General features: G+C 43.4%; 1 protein-coding gene across 1 annotated transcript in view; it reads right to left on the reverse strand.

Moving 5' to 3' along the window:
• The window catches only part of spon2a (spondin 2a, extracellular matrix protein), an 84654-nt gene that overhangs the window by 26238 nt on the left and 38125 nt on the right, over nt 1–20291 (reverse strand). The window contains exons 2-3 of the mRNA XM_061930435.2: nt 19974–20205; nt 3296–3516 (exon numbers count right to left, since the gene is read on the reverse strand). Coding sequence (XP_061786419.2) covers nt 3296–3516; nt 19974–20205 — 453 coding nt within the window. The remainder of the gene's footprint in view (nt 1–3295; nt 3517–19973; nt 20206–20291) is intronic.

Raw genomic sequence — 20291 nt, forward strand, 5'->3', positions numbered from 1 at the left:
ACTTCCCGAGGGACACGGTCGAATGCCTTCTCCAAGTCCACAAAACACATGTAGACTGGTTGGGCAAACTCCCATGCACCCTCAAGGACCCTGCCGAGAGTATAGAGCTGGTCCACAGTTCCACGACCAGGACGAAAACCCCACTGTTCCTCCTGAATCCGAGGTTCGACTATCCGGCGTAGCCTCCTCTCCAGTACACCTGAATAGACCTTACCGGGAAGGCTGAGGAGTGTGATCCCACGATAGTTAGAACACACCCTCCGGTTCCCCTTCTCAACTCATCACGTTTAATTTATTACAGCATTTGGGAAGCCTGTAGTTGATTTATTATGTAAATGTTGTATTTTTATCAACATGTGATAGCAGGGACCCTGCCATTCAAAACTAGGCTGCTGCATTACTAATGATTAATGTAACTATAGCTGAAAAAATGGTACAATAGCAATAGGAGAGACTATTCATCCCTGAACACCATGGAGTTCATGTCGGCTTAATGATGCAGTTACATTATTATATCAACTATCAGAGACAGAAACTCTTCATTTAACATAATGTCCTTTTTTGCTGCTTCAACACAGGTCAATCAACACAGAAAAAGGTAAAATGAAATAACAGACAGACAGGGCTTTGCTGTCCGTAACACACACACCGCAAAATGAGCTAACGTTACGCTAAAAGCGAATTAGCCTTCACCTCAAGCCAGGACTGCGAGCGAGCTGAGCTGCCTTTTATATTTCTAGAAGGTCTACTACTAGTAACATACAGTGATGCTACTAGTAGTTGACTTGGAGGTGTTTTTTATAATTTGGGGAGAGAATGATGGACGCTTTTGACCTCCCTCCCTCCCTCCTCAACAACACCTGGAGTCGAACTTTTGCAGATCGGCCTCAGTCTATAAAACACATTACATCATCACACCCAAGACAATTAGGCACACATGCACATACCCCCCTCCCCCACCCCACGCCTTCACCACCGCTTCTTTCTCGGGGTGATGGTCGGATGGCAGCGCTTCATGGCAGCGGTCGCCTTCCAGGGCCCCAACCAGAGGTGTGGACTCGAGTCACATGACTTGGACTCGAGTCAGACTCGAGTCATGAATTTGATGACTTTAGACTCGACTTGACAAAATGTAAAAAGACTTGCAACTGGACTTAGACTTTAACATCAATGACTTGTGACTTCACTTGGACTTGAGCCTTTTGAATTGACATGACTTGACATGACTTGCTACTTTCCCCAAAACCCAAAGATGAAAAAGTTATTCGGGAGCGCTCCGTATTTTTCATTGTGTACTTGTCTATCAGCGTTGCGTGTGTCAGCTGGTGTGCTCTCAGTACAACAGCCAATCAAATTAGATCTACTTTGTTTTCATCACACAGCATTCATCCAATCAAATTGCAGGACAACCAACGAAGAAGACATGTCCAAACCACACGCCAGTGAACAAAAAATGATACCTAAAACAATTTTGTTTGGGTATAAAAATTACGAGGTGGTCAACACAAAACGGTTTGCAGTATGCAACACATGCGGTTCCAAAATTACTGATGGAGAGGCAACAACTTCCAACTTCGTCCGGCATTTGAAGTTGCACAAAGAACGGTAAGTTTTGAATGTAAGATAACGTTTATTGGCTAAGTAACGTGACTTTTATTTGCTGTGTAGTTAAATCAGTGAGGCTGTAAACTCACTGCTAACGTTATAACGTTATTGCAAACACGGGAATCTGTTGCAGTTCACTACCTTATTCATACTTTTTGTTCAGTGATTTTTTTCAAGCAGGGTTACGTTAGTCAATATATCACACGTAACGTTAGACGGCGGTCAGCAGCACCGCGTATTTTAGCCACCTAAAAAAAGACAAAAATAGTCAAATAAAGGTCAGTTAAAATGTATACTATATTATGAATATGTGTACCGTTTTAGCTAGCTTTCTGACATACTGTTGGTTGTTTACCTCAGTGGTCCCCAACCACCGGGCCGCGGCCCGGTACTGGTCCGTGGATCGTTTGGTATCGGGCCGCACAAGAAATAATTTTTTTTTTTTTAATCTTTTTTTAATTAAATCAACATAAAAAACACAAGATACACTTACAAGTAGTGCACCAACCCAAAACAACTCTCTCCCCCCTTTTGTTCTGGGCATTGAACATGAAGACTCTTCCTTCACTGTTCCGAGTGGCCATGAGAGTCTTGGCAGTGCCTGCCTCCAGTGCTCCAGTGGAGCGAGTTTTCAGCCATGGTGGCATCATACTACGCCCCCATCGTGCACAAATGACTGACAGACTCTTGGCTAATTTGGTCTTTTGCAAATGCAATGCAGCATAGGGCCCTAACATATAAAAAGTACAACTTTTTTGTTATGTTCACGTATATGTCATGTTTTTTCAATGTTAACACTTTTGTACAAATAAGTACATTTGCACTTTATTTTTCAATGTGTTTGTTCTGTAAAGGAATGAGTTCATGTTTAAAATGACTGGTTAATAGTGCTATTATAAAGTGCAATGTCAGCACAATTTTCTTTCCTGCAATTTAAAATGCACTTGTTTTAATAAATAAATACAGCGTTTGAAAAGCATACACAATCTGTGTTAATATATTAGTCTGTGGTTAAAAGGACTTGAAAGGACTCGAAACTCAAAATGCAGGACTTAGGACTTGACTTGAGACTTTCCAGTCTTGACTTTGGACTTGACTCGGGGCTTGCCTGTCTTGACTCGGGACTTGACTCGGACTTGAGGGCAAAGACTTGAGACTTACTTGTGACTTGCAAAACAATGACTTGGTCCCACCTCTGGCCCCAACACCCCGCCCCTTTGTTGCGAGTTTGTCCTGATTAAATGTAACGTGTTTATGTGTGCATGACATGGAGGTTTTTTCCCACTCCAGACTAGGCCCCCTTAGGAGACCAGTCTAGATTGTATTTGTTTACTCATCTTTTTCCCCAGCGTTTACCTTTTTCTTATCTTTTACGGGGCGCCTTAAAATGGCGACCCATCAGCGTTCCTGTTCTGTAACCCTGTACACGGTTTGTTTTGTCTAATCTTGAACGGGTTTGTGCTGAAAACAAAGTTTCGTTGTACTTGTGCAATGACAGTAAAGTCCTATCTGCATCTGAATCTGAATCTGAATAATGATGTCACGTTCTGTGCACAGCTATCGACACACCCTGCGGTAGAAACAAAAGTTTACTGTTCCAAGCCATACCGTTTTAAATTGAACGACACGATTTGGCGGAAGCGTCTAACCCAGGGCATGTGTGTGTGCTTTCGTGAATGAGTTGAAGTACCAGTGAGCTCCTGGGCTGCACAAGCAGCTCCGTGGAGCTGTGCCCGATTCCGTTAGGGATGCCGGCCGTCCGGTACATGGCGCCGACTGAGCGTCTCCTCCTAGCATCCTTGGCCGCCTTCATCAGCTCCACCGTCACTCCGAGTTCAGCAAAGTTCTGCACCCCTTCACTGGCCGGAGAACCCTCCTCCCACAGCCGAAAATGGCGATTATGGCTCACCGCTAAAGGGAGAAAGACATACAAGACAGCAGTGAGATTCTCACTCGTTGGAACGCTTCCCAGTGTCAGTGAAGGACCACAGAGCCTCTGCCAGACGCTGAGATCATTTCCATCGTGCTGGAGTTTGTATGTATTTCAATGGCTGCCTCCAACTTCCTGCATTTAAACAGATCATTCTCAGAAATGCACTGCTCCTGTATAATTGCATATTTTATCCATCCTGTTCAGATAAAACCAAACGGCTTTACTGCTGCTATTCCAAAACCCTCTTTTTTAAAGTTAAAGTTAAAGTTAAAGTACCAATGATTGTCACACACACACTAGGTGTGGCGAAATTATTCTCTGCATTTGACCCATCACCCTTGATCACCCCCTGGGAGGTGAGGGGAGCAGTGGGCAGCAGCGGTGGCTGCGCCCGGGAATCATTTTGGTGATTTAACCCCCAATTCCAACCCTTGATGCTGAGTGCCAAGCAGGGAGGTAATGGGTCCCATTTTTTTTATAGTCTTTGGTATGACTCGGCCGGGATTTGAACTCCCAACCTACCGATCTCAGGACGGACACTCTAACCACTAGGCCACTTAAACAGTAAACCCTCAATGCCTCTTTTTGGGGGGAATTGTGCCTATCATTTACTATTAGAGATGTCCGATAATGGCTTTTTTGCCGATATCCAATATTCCGATATTGTCCAACTCTTAATCACCGATACCGATATATACGGTATAATATATATGTATATATATATTATAAACAAGAATGACAAACACATTTCGGGAGAACATCCGCACCGTAACACAACAGAACAAATACCCAGAACCCCTTGCAGCACTAACTCTTCCAGGACGCTACAATATACAACCCCCGTTACCCCATACGCCCCCCCCCCCCCAACTCAACCCCGCCCACCTCAACCTCCTCATGCTCTCTCAGGGAGAGCATGTCCCAAATTCCAAGCTGCTGTTTTGAGGCATGTTAAAAAAAATAGTCTTGTGATTTTTTTCCCACACACACATACATATATACATATATATATATATATATATATATATATATATATATATATATATATATATATATATGTATATATATATATATATATATATATATATATATATATATATATATATATATATATATATATATATATATATATATATATATATATATATATATATATATATCAAATTAACAAATTATTATGCCTAACTTTGTTGTGATGCCCCGCTGGATGCATTAAACAATGTAACAAGGTTTTCCAAAATAAATTAACTCAAGTTATGGAAAGAAAATGCCAACATGGCACTGCCATATTTATTATTGATTTTTTTTAACATGCCTCAAAACAGCAGCTTGGAATTTGGGACATGCTCTCCCTGAGAGAGCATGAGGAGGTTGAGGTGGGCGGGGTTGAGTTGGGGGGGGGGGGGGGGGGGGCGTATGGGGTAACGGGGGGTGTATATTGTAGCGTCCTGGAAGAGTTAGTGCTGCAAGGGGTTCTGGGTATTTGTTCTGTTGTGTTACGGTGCGGATGTTCTCCCGAAATGTGTTTGTCATTCTTGTTTGGTGTGGGTTCACAGTGTGGCGCATATTTGTTACAGTGTTAAAGTTGTTTATACGGCCACCCTCAGTGTGACCTGTATGGCTTTTGACCAAGTATGCATTGCATTCAAGTGTGTGTGTGAAAAGCCGTTGTCATGTCTGTGTGATCATGTTTTGTTTTAGTAATGTTCGGTTTAAATTTTGGACTTTTTGTGCACTTTTGTTTTGTTTTGTCACCATAGCAACCATTAGTTTCACCTGTCACGTCACGCACCTGTTCCACGTTTGGACTCATTGTGCACTCTTGTCACCATAGCAACCATTAGTTTTCACCTGTCACGTCACGCACCTGTTTCACGTTTCGAGTCACGCACCTGCTTTCACTAATCATGTCCATAGTATTTAAGTTCATTCATTTTCTGTTGTTCGTTCTGACGACATCACCACATTTATGCTCCTGCACACTCTCCACACCCTGATGACCCTTGCTACTCTTTTTTTCATGCCGGTTCCATGCCAAGTAAGTTTTTGTTTGTTAAGCCACAGTTAGTGTTTTGTTTAATTGTTCATAGTTTCTGCCAATGTGCAAGTTTTGTGTTTAAAGTCTAGTTTTATTCTCCGCCACTGTGCGCGCTTTTTGTTTATTCCTTTTTTGATAGTTTAAAATAAATCATGTACCCACCTTCAAGCCTTGACCAGTCCAGTTCATTTGCACCACGGGAGAACAAACCAAGCCAAAGTCCAAGTCTTGACAGCCGTAGATATTATGTGACTGGCTCGGCACGCAAAGGCAGTGCCTTTAAGGTTTATTGGCGCTCTGTACTTCTCCCTACGTCCGCGTACACAGCGGCGCTTTAAAAAGTCATACATTTTACTTTTTGAAACCGATACCGATAACTTTGAAACCGATACCGATAATTTCCGATATTACATTTTAAAGCATTTATCGGCCGATAATATCGGACTACCGATATTATCGGACATCTCTATTTACTATACTTATGAGAGACAAAAAGGCAATAGTTTTTTTTTTTGCATTCTAACATGTAAAAATTGTCTCGTTTTAGGTGGCTAGCAATGCAGCTAATGGGAGCAATCCATTCTGCCCCTAAATCACTTTAAAAGTGCATTCAAAAACGGCCAAAAATACTTCATTCACGTTTTGTGACCTGTATAATAACCAAGCTGTCGCAACATTGTTATATTTGATTTATTGAGACTTTTATTAGTAGGTTGCACAGTACAGTACATATTCCGTACAATTGACCACTAAATAATAACACCCCAATAAATTTTTCAACTTGTTTAAGTCGGGGTCCACATTGATCAATTCATGGTACAAATATATACTATCATCAAAATATAGTCATCACACAAGATAATGATCAGAGTATATACATTGAATTATTTACATTATTTACAATCCGGGGGGTGGGATGTGGAGGGGGGGGTTAGGAATCCTCAATTGTCCAAAAATAGTCGTCATGTCTGCCATGATTAGAACACACTCGCGCTTTTATCCAGAAGTAGGAACACACATTTGTTGCCGGAAGTCGGTAGTGCACTGCTATGAAAACGGAAATAAACGCGCCGAGGAAATGCTTAAAATTACCAAAGTACGGTAAATATTGTACTGTTTCTACCAGTGGAGGGCCGTGCCTTTCCCACCTAGGCCTTCAGTGATGTCCGACTTCAATGATTACCTCTCAAAATACCATAATTGATGTCACCACATGACCATTGTTGGAGAAATACTACCGCAATTTTCGGACTATAAGTCGCAGTTTTTTTCATAGTTTGGCCGGGGGTGCGACTTATACACAGGAGCGACTTATGTGTGAAATGATGAACACATTAGCGTAAAATATCAAATAATATTACAAACCCCGTTTCCATATGAGTTGGGAAATTGTGTTAGATGTAAATATAAACGGAATACAATGATTTGCAAATCCTTTTCAACACATATTCAGTTGAATATGCTACAAAGACAACATATTTGATGTTCAAACTCAAAAACTTTTTTTTTTTTTTTTTTTGCAAAATTAACTTAGAATTTCATGGCTGCAACACGTGCCAAAGTAGTTGGGAAAGGGCATGTTCACCACTGTGTTACATGGCCTTTCCTTTTAACAACACTCAGTAAACGTTTGGGAACTGAGGAGACACATTTTTGAAGCTTCTCAGGTGGAATTCTTTCCCATTCTTGCTTGATGTACAGCTTAAGTTGTTCAACAGTCCGGGGGTCTCCGTTGTGCTATTTTAGGCTTCATAATGCGCCACACATTTTCAATGGGAGACAGGTCTGGACTACAGGCAGGCCAGTCTAGTACCCGCACTCTTTTACTATGAAGCCACATTGATGTAACACGTGGCTTGGCATTGTCTTGCTGAAATAAGCAGGGGCGTCCATGGTAACGTTGCTTGGATGGCAACATATGTTGCTCCAAAACCTGTATGTACCTTTCAGCATTAATGGTGCCTTCACAGATGTGTAAGTTACCCATGTCTTGGGCACTAATACACCCCCATACCATCACACATGCTGGCTTTTCCACTTTGCGCCTATAACAATCCGGATGGTTCTTTTCCTCTTTGGTCCGGAGGACACGACGTCCACACTTTCCAAAATTAATTTGAAATGTGGACTCGTCACACCACAGAACACTTTTCCACTTTGTATCAGTCCATCTTAGATGAGCTCAGGCCCAGCGAAGCCGACGGTGTTTCTGGGTGTTGTTGATAAACGGTTTTCGCCTTGCATAGGAGAGTTTTAACTTGCACTTACAGATGTAGCGACCAACTGTAGTTACTGACAGTGGGTTTCTGAAGTGTTCCTGAGCCCATGTGGTGATATCCCTTACACACTGATGTCGCTTGTTGATGCAGTACAGCCTGAGGGATGGAAGGTCACGGGCTTAGCTGCTTACGTGCAGTGATTTCTCCAGATTCTCTGAACCCTTTGATGATATTACGGACCGTAGATGGTGAAATCCCTAAATTCCTTGCAATAGCTGCTTGAGAAAGGATTTTCTTAAACTGTTCAACAATTTTCTCACACATTTGTTGACAAAGTGGTGACCCTCGCCCCATCCTTGTTTGTGAATGACTGAGCATTTCATGGAATCTACTTTTATACCCAATCATGGCACCCACCTGCAGGGCCGGCCCGTGACATAGGCCGTATAGGCAAATGCTAAGGGCGCCGTCCATCAGGGGGCGCCACGCCAGTGCCACAAATGTTGGAGAAAAAAAAAAAAGAAAAAAAAGGTTGATACTATTATTTCTAAATACAAAAAATAATCCCACGTTAATTAAAATGCAAAGTAAAGCCTATATAATAGAAATATTATTTGTTACAACATTACGCCCCCCCCCCCCCCCCCCCCCCACCCCCGCCCACCCCCGCACGGTGCGCCCCCTCCCTTCCCGTATCATGACTCTTTTTGGACGTCACCACATCAAAAAATCAACACAAGATGTCAAAACGGCCAAAACTGTCAGGTGCCCAGGGAAGAAAAGAGAGAAAAGAAGAGGAGGAGAAATGAGAAAAGACAGAGGTAGCAGGTAGGTAACGTTAGCCTACATGAAATTATTTGTCTGTTACAGAATGTGATAGTAACCTGGCTTTTTAGCATTAAGCTAATGTTACATGATTCGGCAATTGCTAATCAATAAATAGCTAGTTCTGTTTTAACGTCGGGTTAATATTGTGGAGGGGGCTAAATTGTTATGGAAAATAATAATGTAACGTTAGGTAATTACAGTACTCCCACCTTACATTCCTCAGGGACATTTGTATTAGATCTTTTAAGCAGGTGTTTTTTGTTTACATTGTTATTGCCTTCTGGTTAGCTAATGTTTGCCCTGCAGGTAATAGTCACTTTTCCACCCCTTTATATATTAGGTATAGTTGTAAGTAAAAAAAAAAAAGGTCAAAGACAAAGCTATTCGGGTTCTTGTGAGTATATACACTTCACTGCCGATGTGGGGGGGCGCCACCTAAAATCTTGCCTAGGGCGCCAGATTGGTTAGCCCACCTGTTCCCAATTAGCCTGCACACCTGTGGGATGTTCCAAATAAGTGTTTGATGAGCATTCCTCAACTTTATCAGTATTTATTGCCACCTTTCCCAACTTCTTTGTCACGTGTTGCTGGCATCAAATTGTAAAGTTAATGATTATTTGCAAAAAAAAAAAAAAAATTTATGAGTTTGAACATCAAATATGTTGTCTTTGTAGCATATTCAACTGAATATGGGTTGAAAATGATTTGCAAATCATTGTATTCCGTTTATATTTACATCTAACACAATTTCCCAACTCATATGGAAACGGGGTTTGTACAAAATAATTTTGTCTTTAATTATGATGATGATTTCTGGTTATGTCAGGCCAGCAGAGAAGGCCTTGCTGGCCCTGACGACACACCACTGGTCACTACATTATATATAGACTTGCAGTGTGTATATTAAATGTTGATGGAGGGTTTTGGAAGTGGTTTCTGAGGGCCTTGAAGGCTACAACGGCATCTTCCAAGCATTTTTATCATCCTTAATATCCTAAAAAAAAAAAAAGGATGAAAAATAGACGTGGGTTCTTGTCTCTGATAATGATTGTGAACTATAGGCATCATTACAAAAAAGTGGAGTTCCCCTCTAAGCAAACACAATCATTTCACATTGTCAAATTTAGTTCTGGTTCTCTATAAAGAGGCTCGTATTTAGGTTAAACCGGCGCTCCTTATTGGAAACCGCAGAACCACTGGCCTGAGCTTGTGGTTCTAAGGCCAGAGTCGGGTTAGCCAGAAACACGCTGACAAATGCTCTGATGGTTCTGCCTTACTTCACTTTGCAGGGTTGCCTACACACACACACACACACACACACACACACACACACACACACACACACACACACACACACACACACACACACACACACACACACACACACACACACACACACACACACATTCATACTTAAACAATCTTGACACATGTATTAATGCACATGCCACATCGAAGCACACACACAACGGGACCAGGACACTTTACACACTATCCTGTTTCTCCCTGCACTGTCATTACTTATGCCCATAATTGCATTTCCATTCTAAGTAGGCTCCCACAAGCATCAGGACCTTGAAATGTGATAACACATCACGTTTTGTTTTTTTAAAGCCCCACCAAGATGTCAGGGCTTCCCGTACTCGAGTCATTTTTCAGCAGTGTCCTTGTGCCTCGAATGAAAGGAGCCTCAAACATCTTGACACCCCCTCAAAGGTGCAGATGACTACAGCTCTACCTACAAACCCCGTTTCCATATGAGTTGGGAAATTGTGTTAGATGTAAATATAAACGGAATACATCCATCCATCCATCCATCCATCTTCTTCCGCTTATCCGAGGTCGGGTCGCGGGGGCAGCAGCCTAAGCAGGGAAGCCCAGACTTCCCTCTCCCCAGCCACTTCGTCCAGCTCTTCCTGTGGGACCCCGAGGCGTTCCCAGGCCAGCCGGGAGACATAGTCTTCCCAACGTGTCCTGGGTCTTCCCCGTGGCCTCCTACCGGTCGGACGTGCCCTAAACACCTCCCTAGGGAGGCGTTCGGGTGGCATCCTGACCAGATGCCCGAACCACCTCATCTGGCTCCTCTCCATGTGGAGGAGCAGCGGCTTTACTTTGAGCTCCCCCCGGATGACAGAGCTTCTCACCCTATCTCTAAGGGAGAGACCCGCCACTCGGCGCAGGAAACTCATTTCAGCCGCTTGTACCCGTGATCTTGTCCTTTCGGTCATAACCCAAAGCTCATGACCATAGGTGAGGATGGGAACGTAGATCGACCGGTAAATTGAGAGTTTTGCCTTCCGGCTCAGCTCCTTCTTCACCACAACGGATCGATACAGCGTCCGCATTACTGAAGACGCCACACCGATCCGCCTGTCGATCTCACGATCCACTCTTCCCTCACTCGTGAACAAGACTCCGAGGTACTTGAACTCCTCCACTTGGGGCAAGATCTCCTCCCCAACCCAGAGATGGCACTCCACCCTTTTCCGGGCGAGAACCATGGACTCGGACTTGGAGGTGCTGATTCTCATCCCAGTCGCTTCACACTCGGCTGCGAACCGATCCAGTGAGAGCTGAAGATCCTGGCCAGATGAAGCCATCAGGACCACATCATCTGCAAAAAGCAGAGACCTAATCCTGCAGCCACCAAACCAGATCCCCTCAACGCCTTGACTGCGCCTAGAAATTCTGTCCATAAAAGTTATGAACAGAATCGGTGACAAAGGGCAGCCTTGGCGGAGTCCAACCCTCACTGGAAACGTGTCCGACTTACCGCCGGCAATGCGGACCAAGCTCTGGCACTGATCATACAGGGAGCGGACCGCCACAATCAGACAGTCCGATACCCCATACTCTCTGAGCATTCCCCACAGGACTTCCCGAGGGACACGGTCGAATGCCTTCTCCAAGTCCACAAAACACATGTAGACTGGTTGGGCAAACTCCCATGCACCCTCAAGGACCCTGCCGAGAGTATAGAGCTGGTCCACAGTTCCACGACCAGGCCGAAAACCACACTGTTCCTCCTGAATCCGAGGTAAACGGAATACAATGATTTGCAAATCCTCTTCAACCCATATTCAGTTGAATATGCTACAAAGACAACATACAAAGGCAAATTGGGAACAGGTGGGTGCCATGATTGGGTATAAAAGTAGATTCCATGAAATGCTCAGTCATTCACAAACAAGGATGGGGCGAGGGTCACCACTTTGTCAACAAATGCGTGAGCAAATTGTTGAACAGTTTAAGAAAAACCTTTCTCAACCAGCTATTGCAAGGAATTTAGGGATTTCACCATCTACGGTCCGTAATATCATCAAAGGGTTCAGAGAATCTGGAGAAATCACTGCACGTAAGCAGCTAAGCCCGTGACCTTCCATCCCTCAGGCTGTACTGCATCAACAAGCGACATCAGTGTGTAAAGGATATCACCACATGGGCTCAGGAACACTTCAGAAACCCACTGTCAGTAACTACAGTTGGTCGCTACATCTGTAAGTGCAAGTTAAAACTCTCCTATGCAAGGCAAAAACCGTTTATCAACAACACCCAGAAACGCCGTCGGCTTCGCTGGGCCTGAGCTCATCTAAGATGGACTGATACAAAGTGGAAAAGTGTTCTGTGGTCTGACGAGTCCACATTTCAAATTGCTTTTGGAAACTGTGGACGTCGTGTCCTCCGGACCAAAGAGGAAAAGAACCATCCGGATTGTTATAGGCGCAAAGTGTAAAAGCCAGCATGTGTGATGGTATGGGGGTGTATTAGTGCCCAAGACATGGGTAACTTACACATCTGTGAAGGCACCATTAATGCTGAAAGGTACATACAGGTTTTGGAGCAACATATGCTGCCATCCAAGCAACGTTACCATGGACGCCCCTGCTTATTTCAGCAAGACAATGCCAAGCCACGTGTTACATCAACGTGGCTTCATAGTAAAAGAGTGCGGGTACTAGACTGGCCTGCCTGTAGTCCAGACCTGCCTCCCATTGAAAATGTGTGGCGCATTATGAAGCCTAAAATAGCACAACGGAGACCCCCGGACTGTTGAACAACTTAAGCTGTACATCAAGCAAGAATGGGAAAGAATTCCACCTGAGAAGCTTCAAAAATGTGTCTCCTCAGGTCCCAATCGTTTATTGAGTGTTTTGTTTGGTAAAAGGAACAACTACTTTGGCACGTGTTGCAGCTATGACATTCTAAGTTCATTAATAATTGCAAAAAAATAATAAAGTTTATCAGTTTGAACATCAAATATGTTGTCTTTGTAGTGCATTCAATTGAATATGGGTTGAAAAGGATTTGCAAATCATTGTATTCCGTTTATATTTACATCTAACACAATTTCCCAACTCATATGGAAACAGGGTTTGTAAATGCAACAGGCCATCATTTTCTGGCAAGACCAGAGTGGTCGAAAGCGAAGACAGCCACAGTCGCCACAGGCAGTGACGCACGACTCAGGTCTGGCACAAACAGAAAAATGGACACACACATGCATAAACATCTGACATCCATCACTGCTAGGGGGGGGAAACAAGGGATGAGCTTCTTCTCCTCTGAGTCTGACCCCACCAGGCCCCGACAGTCATCAACCCACCTTCGCTCAACCCCAAACCTCCGCAGCACTCTTTATCGCCAGTACTGTGGTCAACCAGTGGAAATGTGGGGGAAAAAAGGATGGATGGAGCGTAATAGAGAAATAGTAAAGATATTACTGGACAAGCGGGAGACAGTTTAGAGAAACACAGAAAGCCATCTGGTAGCGTTTAGGTTGTCTGCGTCTCGCCACTTAGCTCATTAACATCTCGCCACTCATCGTGTCTTTGTGCGAGAAGTGCGTGCTGACAGCAAGGCCATGAACTGACACTCAACGGAGAGCAAAAAATATCAGTCAGCGGGCAATCTGGATGGTTTGGATTGGAAGAGCATGAAGGCGGACTGTCATTGACTGCAAAAGGCCAAACTCCATTAAACAAAGTGGTGATTTTGAATGAATGGCGAGATTGGCAAGTGATACACCAGATTTTAGGGTTGAAAAAAAAAAAGCCTGTTGTTTCCATCCATCCATCCATCCATCCATCTTCTTCCGCTTATCCGAGGTCGGGTCGCGGGGGCAGCAGCCTAAGCAGGGAAGCCCAGACTTCCCTCTCCCCAGCCACTTCGTCCAGCTCCTCCCGGGGGATCCCGAGGCGTTCCCAGGCCAGCCGGGAGACATAGTCTTCCCAACGTGTCCTGGGTCTTCCCCGTGGCCTCCTACCGGTCAGACGTGCCCGAAACACCTTCCTAGGGAGGCGTTCGGGTGGCATCCTGACCAGATGCCCGAACCACCTCATCTGGCTCCTCTCCATGTGGAGGAGCAGCGGCTTTACTTTGAGCTCCCCCCGGATGACAGAGCTTCTCACCCTATCTCTAAGGGAGAGCCCCGCCACCCGGCGGAGGAAACTCATTTGGGCCGCTTGTACCCGTGATCTTGTCCTTTCGGTCATGACCCAAAGCTCATGACCATAGGTGAGGATGGGAACGTAGATTGACCGGTAAATCGAGAGCTTTGCCTTCCGGCTCAGCTCCTTCTTCACCACAACGGATCGATACAGCGTCCGCATTACTGAAGACGCCGCACCGATCCGCCTGTCGATCTCACCATCCACTCTTCCCTCACTCGTGAACAAGACTCCGAGGTACTTGAACTCCTCCACTTGGGGCAAGATCTCCTCCCCAACCCGGAGATGGCACTCCACCCTTTTCCGGGAGAGAACCATGGACTCGGACTTGGAGGTGCTGATTCCCATCCCAGTCGCTTCACACTCGGCTGCGAACCGATCCAGTGAGAGCTGAAGATCTTGGCCGGAGGAAGCCATCAGGACCACATCATCTGCAAATAGCAGAGACCTAATCCTGCAGCCACCAAACCAGATCCCCTCAACGCTTTGACTGCGCCTAGAAATTCTGTCCATAAAGGTTATGAACAGAATGGGTGACAAAGGGCAGCCTTGGCGGAGTCCAACCCTCACTGGAAACGTGTCCGACTTACTGCCAGCAATGCGGACCAAGCTCTGACACTGATCATACAGGGAGCGGACCGCCACAATCAGACAGTCCGATACCCCATACTCTCTGAGCACTCCCCACAGGACTTCCCGGGGTACACGGTCGAATGCCTTCTCCAAGTCCACAAAACACATGTAGACTGGTTGGGCAAACTCCCATGCACCCTCAAGGACCCTGCCGAGAGTATAGAGCTGGTCCACAGTTCCACGACCAGGACGAAAACCACACTGTTCCTCCTGAATCCGAGGTTCGACTATCCGGCGTAGCCTCCTCTCCAGTACACCTGAATAGACCTTACCGGGAAGGCTGTTGTTTCATATAATAATAATAATCAGGGATGTCCGATAATGGCTCTTTGCCGATATCCGATATTCCGATATTGTCCAACTCTTAATTACCGATACCGATATCAACCGATACCGATATATACAGTCGTGGAATTAACACATTATTATGCCTAATTTGAACAACCAGGTATGGTGAAGATAAGGTCCTTTTTAAAAAAAATTGATAAAATAAGATAAATAAATTAAAAACATTTTCTTGAATAAAAAAGAAAGTAAAACAATATAAAAACAGTTACATAGAAACTAGTAATGAATGAAAATGAGTAAAATGAAGTGTTAAAGGTTAGTACTATTAGTGGAGCAGCAGCACGCACAATCATGTGTGCTTACGGACTGTATCCCTTGCAGACTGTATTGATATATATTGATATATAATGTAGGAACCACAATATTAATAACAGAAAGAAACAACCCTTTTGTGTGAATGAGGGTGATTTTTTGGGTTGGTGCACTAATTGTAAGTGTATATTGTGTTTTTTATGTTGATTTAATAAAATAAAAAAAATAAAAAAATTTTAAACCGATACCGATAATTTCCGATATTACATTTTAAAGCATTTATCGGCCGAAAATCTTCTTTATTCAAGAAAATGTTTTTAATTTATTTATCTTATTTTATTTTATTATTATTTTTCAAAAGGACCTTATCTTCACCATACCTGGTTGTCCAAATTAGGCATAATAATGTGTTAATTCCACGACTGTATGTATCGGTATCGGTTGATATCGGTATCGGTAATTAAAGAGTTGGACAATATCGGAATATCGGATATCGGCAAAAAGCCATTACCGGACATCGGTAAGTACAATTTATCCCAAAAGTTACTCAAGTAGATGTAACGGAGTAAATGTAGCGCGTTACTACCCACCTCTGCTTATTTAGTTTGTATTGTATATATGTTGACCACATTAACCCTGGCAATGGACCCTGTGTGTATATGTTTGTTATGCCATTGTTTACAAATTTGCCCAAAAAATGTATATTTTGTTGTTTTCTTGCTGTACTGAAAATGAACCGAACTGTGACCTCTAAACCGAGGTACGTACCGAACCGAAATCTTTGTGTACCGTTACACCCCTAATTAACATGTGATTTAAAAATCTGGTTTTAACCAAATTCATGCAATCATTTATTTTTGAGTACATGATATTATACCAAGTGTGTGCGGGGACGTAGGATTTAGGGGAGGGCCTTCAGGAGTCTTGCACATTAGGGGCCCAGTATTTGGTGCTTTCAGTACACTATTGTGTAACCTATGAGACCTCTTTAAAATTGTTGACAAATAGTAGTATACGGACCCTTTCACGGTTGGCAGTGGTCTAGGGATGTCCCGATCCAGGTTTTTGCACTTCCGATCCGATAGCGATATTGTTTTTGCACTTCCGATCCGATACCGATACTGACCGATACCGATACTGACCGATACTGGCCTATCCGAGCATGTATTAAAGTTTAAAGTTATTTAGCCTACTTAGTTGTCAGAATCATGTTGAAAAGGGTTTTAGTACTCTTGATAACAACTAGCCAGCTGAATTAGGGGAGTTTGAATAATACACAATGGTTGGTAACAAGAAACTGACCTGTTTATTCAAGGATAAACACAAAATAGACAAAATTATACATGACAAACAGAAATGGCATCATTGAACTAGGGCTGGGCGATATGGCCTTTTTTTAATATTGCGATATTTTAAGGCCATATTGCGATACACAATATATATCTCCATATTTTGCCTTAGCCTTGAATGAACACTTGATGCATATAATCACAGCAGTATGATGATTCTATGTGTTTTGATTGATTGATTGAGACTTTTATTAGTAGGTTGCACAGTGAAGTACATATTCCGTACAATTGACCACTAAATGGTAACACCCCAATAAGTTTTTCAACTTGTTTAAGTCGGGGTCCACTTAAATTGATTCATGATACAGATATATACTATCAGATATATACTATCATCATAATACAGTCATCACACAAGATAATCACATTGAATTATTTACATTATTTATAATCCAGGGTGTGTAAGTGTCAAAAAGACAGCCAAAAGAGTTTGATATGAGAATAAATCTAAAGTTAAAATATAGGATAGAAATGTAGTCTTGATTTTCAAAATGTTCTTTCAAGGCTTGCATGTCTACATTAAAACATTCTTCTTCATACTGCATTAATATATGCTACTTTCACGCAGAGAAGGAAATCACAACTAAAAAAATCACTAATTTTTTCATACGGTGTTGATGTGGAAATTTTTGCCTCGGCATTTTGATGGTGTGGACGTGTGGCACCGAATGGAGATAAGCGTCTCGACAGACGTTACAATATTTGAACAATGATGACGAAAACTGTTTTCTCTGTCGTGTCCGTGTGTCGAAAATTGTTATGCGCTTATTTTTAGGGCCCGCATGGCCCATTGTATAAGGACTCCCAAAGGGAGTCCTTATACAATGGGACATAAGGCCCTATTGAATTTGTAAGGTTTTATTCTTTATTCTTTATTCTTCCGCCGCCACATTCAACTGTAATTTGACCCCCTTAACATGCTTCAAAACTCACCATATTTGACCCACACATCAGGACCTGCGAAAATTGCCTTTTTTAAAAAAAAAACCGAACCACAAAACTCAAAATTGCGCTCTAGCACCCCCTAGGAAAAAAAAAACTAGACTGCCTGTAACTCCCACTAGGAAGGTCGAAGAGACATGAAACAAAAACTTCTATGTAGGTCTGACTTAGACCTACATAATAGTACATTGTCGGGCTAAAATCAACAGGAAGTTGGCAATTCCCCCTTCAAGACAAAAAAGTACTAAAAACAGTAACTTTTGCCTCTTTGAGCTGTAATTTGACCCCCTTAACACGCCTCAAAACTCACCAAACTGAACGCACACATCAGGACTGTCAAAAATTGCGATCTTATGAAAAAACCTAACCCCAAATCTCAAAATTGCGCTCTAGCGCAATTTTTTAATAAAACGCAGAAAAAACTGCTCCTCGGAAGAAAAAAATGACAAAACTGCCTGTAACTCCCACTGGGAAGGTCGGAGAGACATGAAACAAAAACCTCTATGTAGGTCTAACTTAGACCTACATTTCATAAATTGACAACCCCCAGCAAAAATCAACAGGAAGTTTGCTATTCCCCCTTCAAAACAAAATTTTGTAAAAAAACGGTCACCTTTCTTCAAACATTATCTCCTCTGAGCGCGTTTGTCGTTTTGGCTTCAAACTAACACAGGAGAGAGATTGAACCCTTCTGATTAAAAGTTGGCGAAAGAGTTTTGATACCTGCTCCGGTTTTGATTTTATGAGCCTTCAAAGAACCTCTGCGCTGATGCTGCTGTTTTTTCAAGATGGCTGCTTAAAAGCAGGCAGCACCAGCGTGCCCACACAATGCAGACAAGGTAGGTACACTAGACAAAAGTATTGGGACAATTCGGACTAAAAGTAGACAAAAGTATTGGGACACTTATGACTACCACTGGACAAAAGTATTGGGACACATAGCACGAAAACTGGACAAAAGTATTGGGACACTTGGGACTACAACTTGACAAAAGTATTGGGACACTTATGACTACCACTGGACAAAAGTATTGGGACACATAGCACGAAAACTGGACAAAAGTATTGGGACACTTGGGACTACAACTTGACAAAAGTATTGGGACACTTGGGACTACAACTTGACAAAAGTATTGGGACACTTATGACCAAAACTGGACAAAAGTATTGGGACACATAGCACGAAAACTGGACAAAAGTATTGGGACACTTGGGACTACAACTTGACAAAAGTATTGGGACACTTGGGACTACAACTTGACAAAAGTATTGGGACACTTGGGACTACAACTTGACAAAAGTATTGGGACACTTATGACCAAAACTGGACAAAAGTATTGGGACACTTATGACTATCACTGGACAAAAGTATTGGGACACTTATGACCAAAACTGGACAAAAGTATTGGGACACTTATGACTATCACTGGACAAAAGTATTGGGACACTTATGACCAAAACTGGACAAAAGTATTGGGACACTTATGACTATCACTGGACAAAAGTATTGGGACACTTATGACCAAAACTGGACAAAAGTATTGGGACACTTATGACTACCACTGGACAAAAGTATTGGGACACTTATGACCAAAACTGGACAAAAGTATTGGGACACTTATGACTATCACTGGACAAAAGTATTGGGACATTTAGGACTAGCACCTGCCAAATATGCGGGCCCGACCAATGCTGCTTGCAGCTTTAATTTTTATTTGATTTTGTGGGTGGCATATAATTGCTATGCGCAGAGGACGTTTGAGCAGCGCGCACCTTAGAGGGAGCGTTGCTCGCACGGCTGCATTAGCATCACAGCTAACGTTAGCCATGCTGCTACCTCTCTGCTCGGGGAGGGCGTATACGTATGTGACGTATGACGTGACAGTATGTGACGTGTGTAAGAAGGTGCGCTTGCTGTCTGTGAGAGGGAGACACAGAAAAGAGTAAGAAGAGCCTGTCGTGTAATGCCAGCAGCTAAAAGCAACTGCGTGAGAATTGTGGATGTGTTGAAGGTGTGCTGGAAAATGCGGAACGGAAATTACGGAGCAGCAGAAAAGTGGAATGTATTATTTAAATCGGTGCGTTGGAAAACACGGACCGGAATTTTTTTTTAAACTGGATCTGGATCGGCATTTTCCCATGCCTTGCCGATACACAATTTTTGGCAAATATCGGCAGCCGATCCGATCCCAATATCGGATCGGGACATCCCTACAGTGGTCTGCCCTCTGCTATTTTCAGTGTTGCTGAGCTATCTGCTGAAAAAAAGAAATCTCTTGCCACATGTGACTACAACATAGCAGAGGTTTGTTTACGTTCAACACCCATCAGACATTCAGAAGGTCAGCGAGGTTGTATTTCATGCCGGTATGTTCTCACCTATGAGCTTGGACCACTGGGCAGGGGGCCGGAACAGGGGATACTGCTTGGGGAAGGCCTGCGGGCTCCAGTGGCCCGTAAACACCACAATGTAAGAAGCAGGGCCTTTGGCCGTGCATTCGCTTCCATTGAGGGGCCGCAGTGGACCAGCAAAAGTGAGGCAGAGCTTCAAAAGGACAGGCAGAAGCTGCCTCAGCCAGCTGCTGCTCAGGTGTCGTGACGATGACATCATCTGAAAGAAGCAGACGGGAAATATGGTTCAGTGAAGGCATCTTTCAGTACACCACGCCAGGACGATTCAGAAAATTCCTGCACAAA

Source organism: Nerophis lumbriciformis, linkage group LG36 (genome assembly GCF_033978685.3).
Source record: "Nerophis lumbriciformis linkage group LG36, RoL_Nlum_v2.1, whole genome shotgun sequence".
In the NCBI taxonomy this organism is placed as follows: domain Eukaryota; kingdom Metazoa; phylum Chordata; class Actinopteri; order Syngnathiformes; family Syngnathidae; genus Nerophis; species Nerophis lumbriciformis.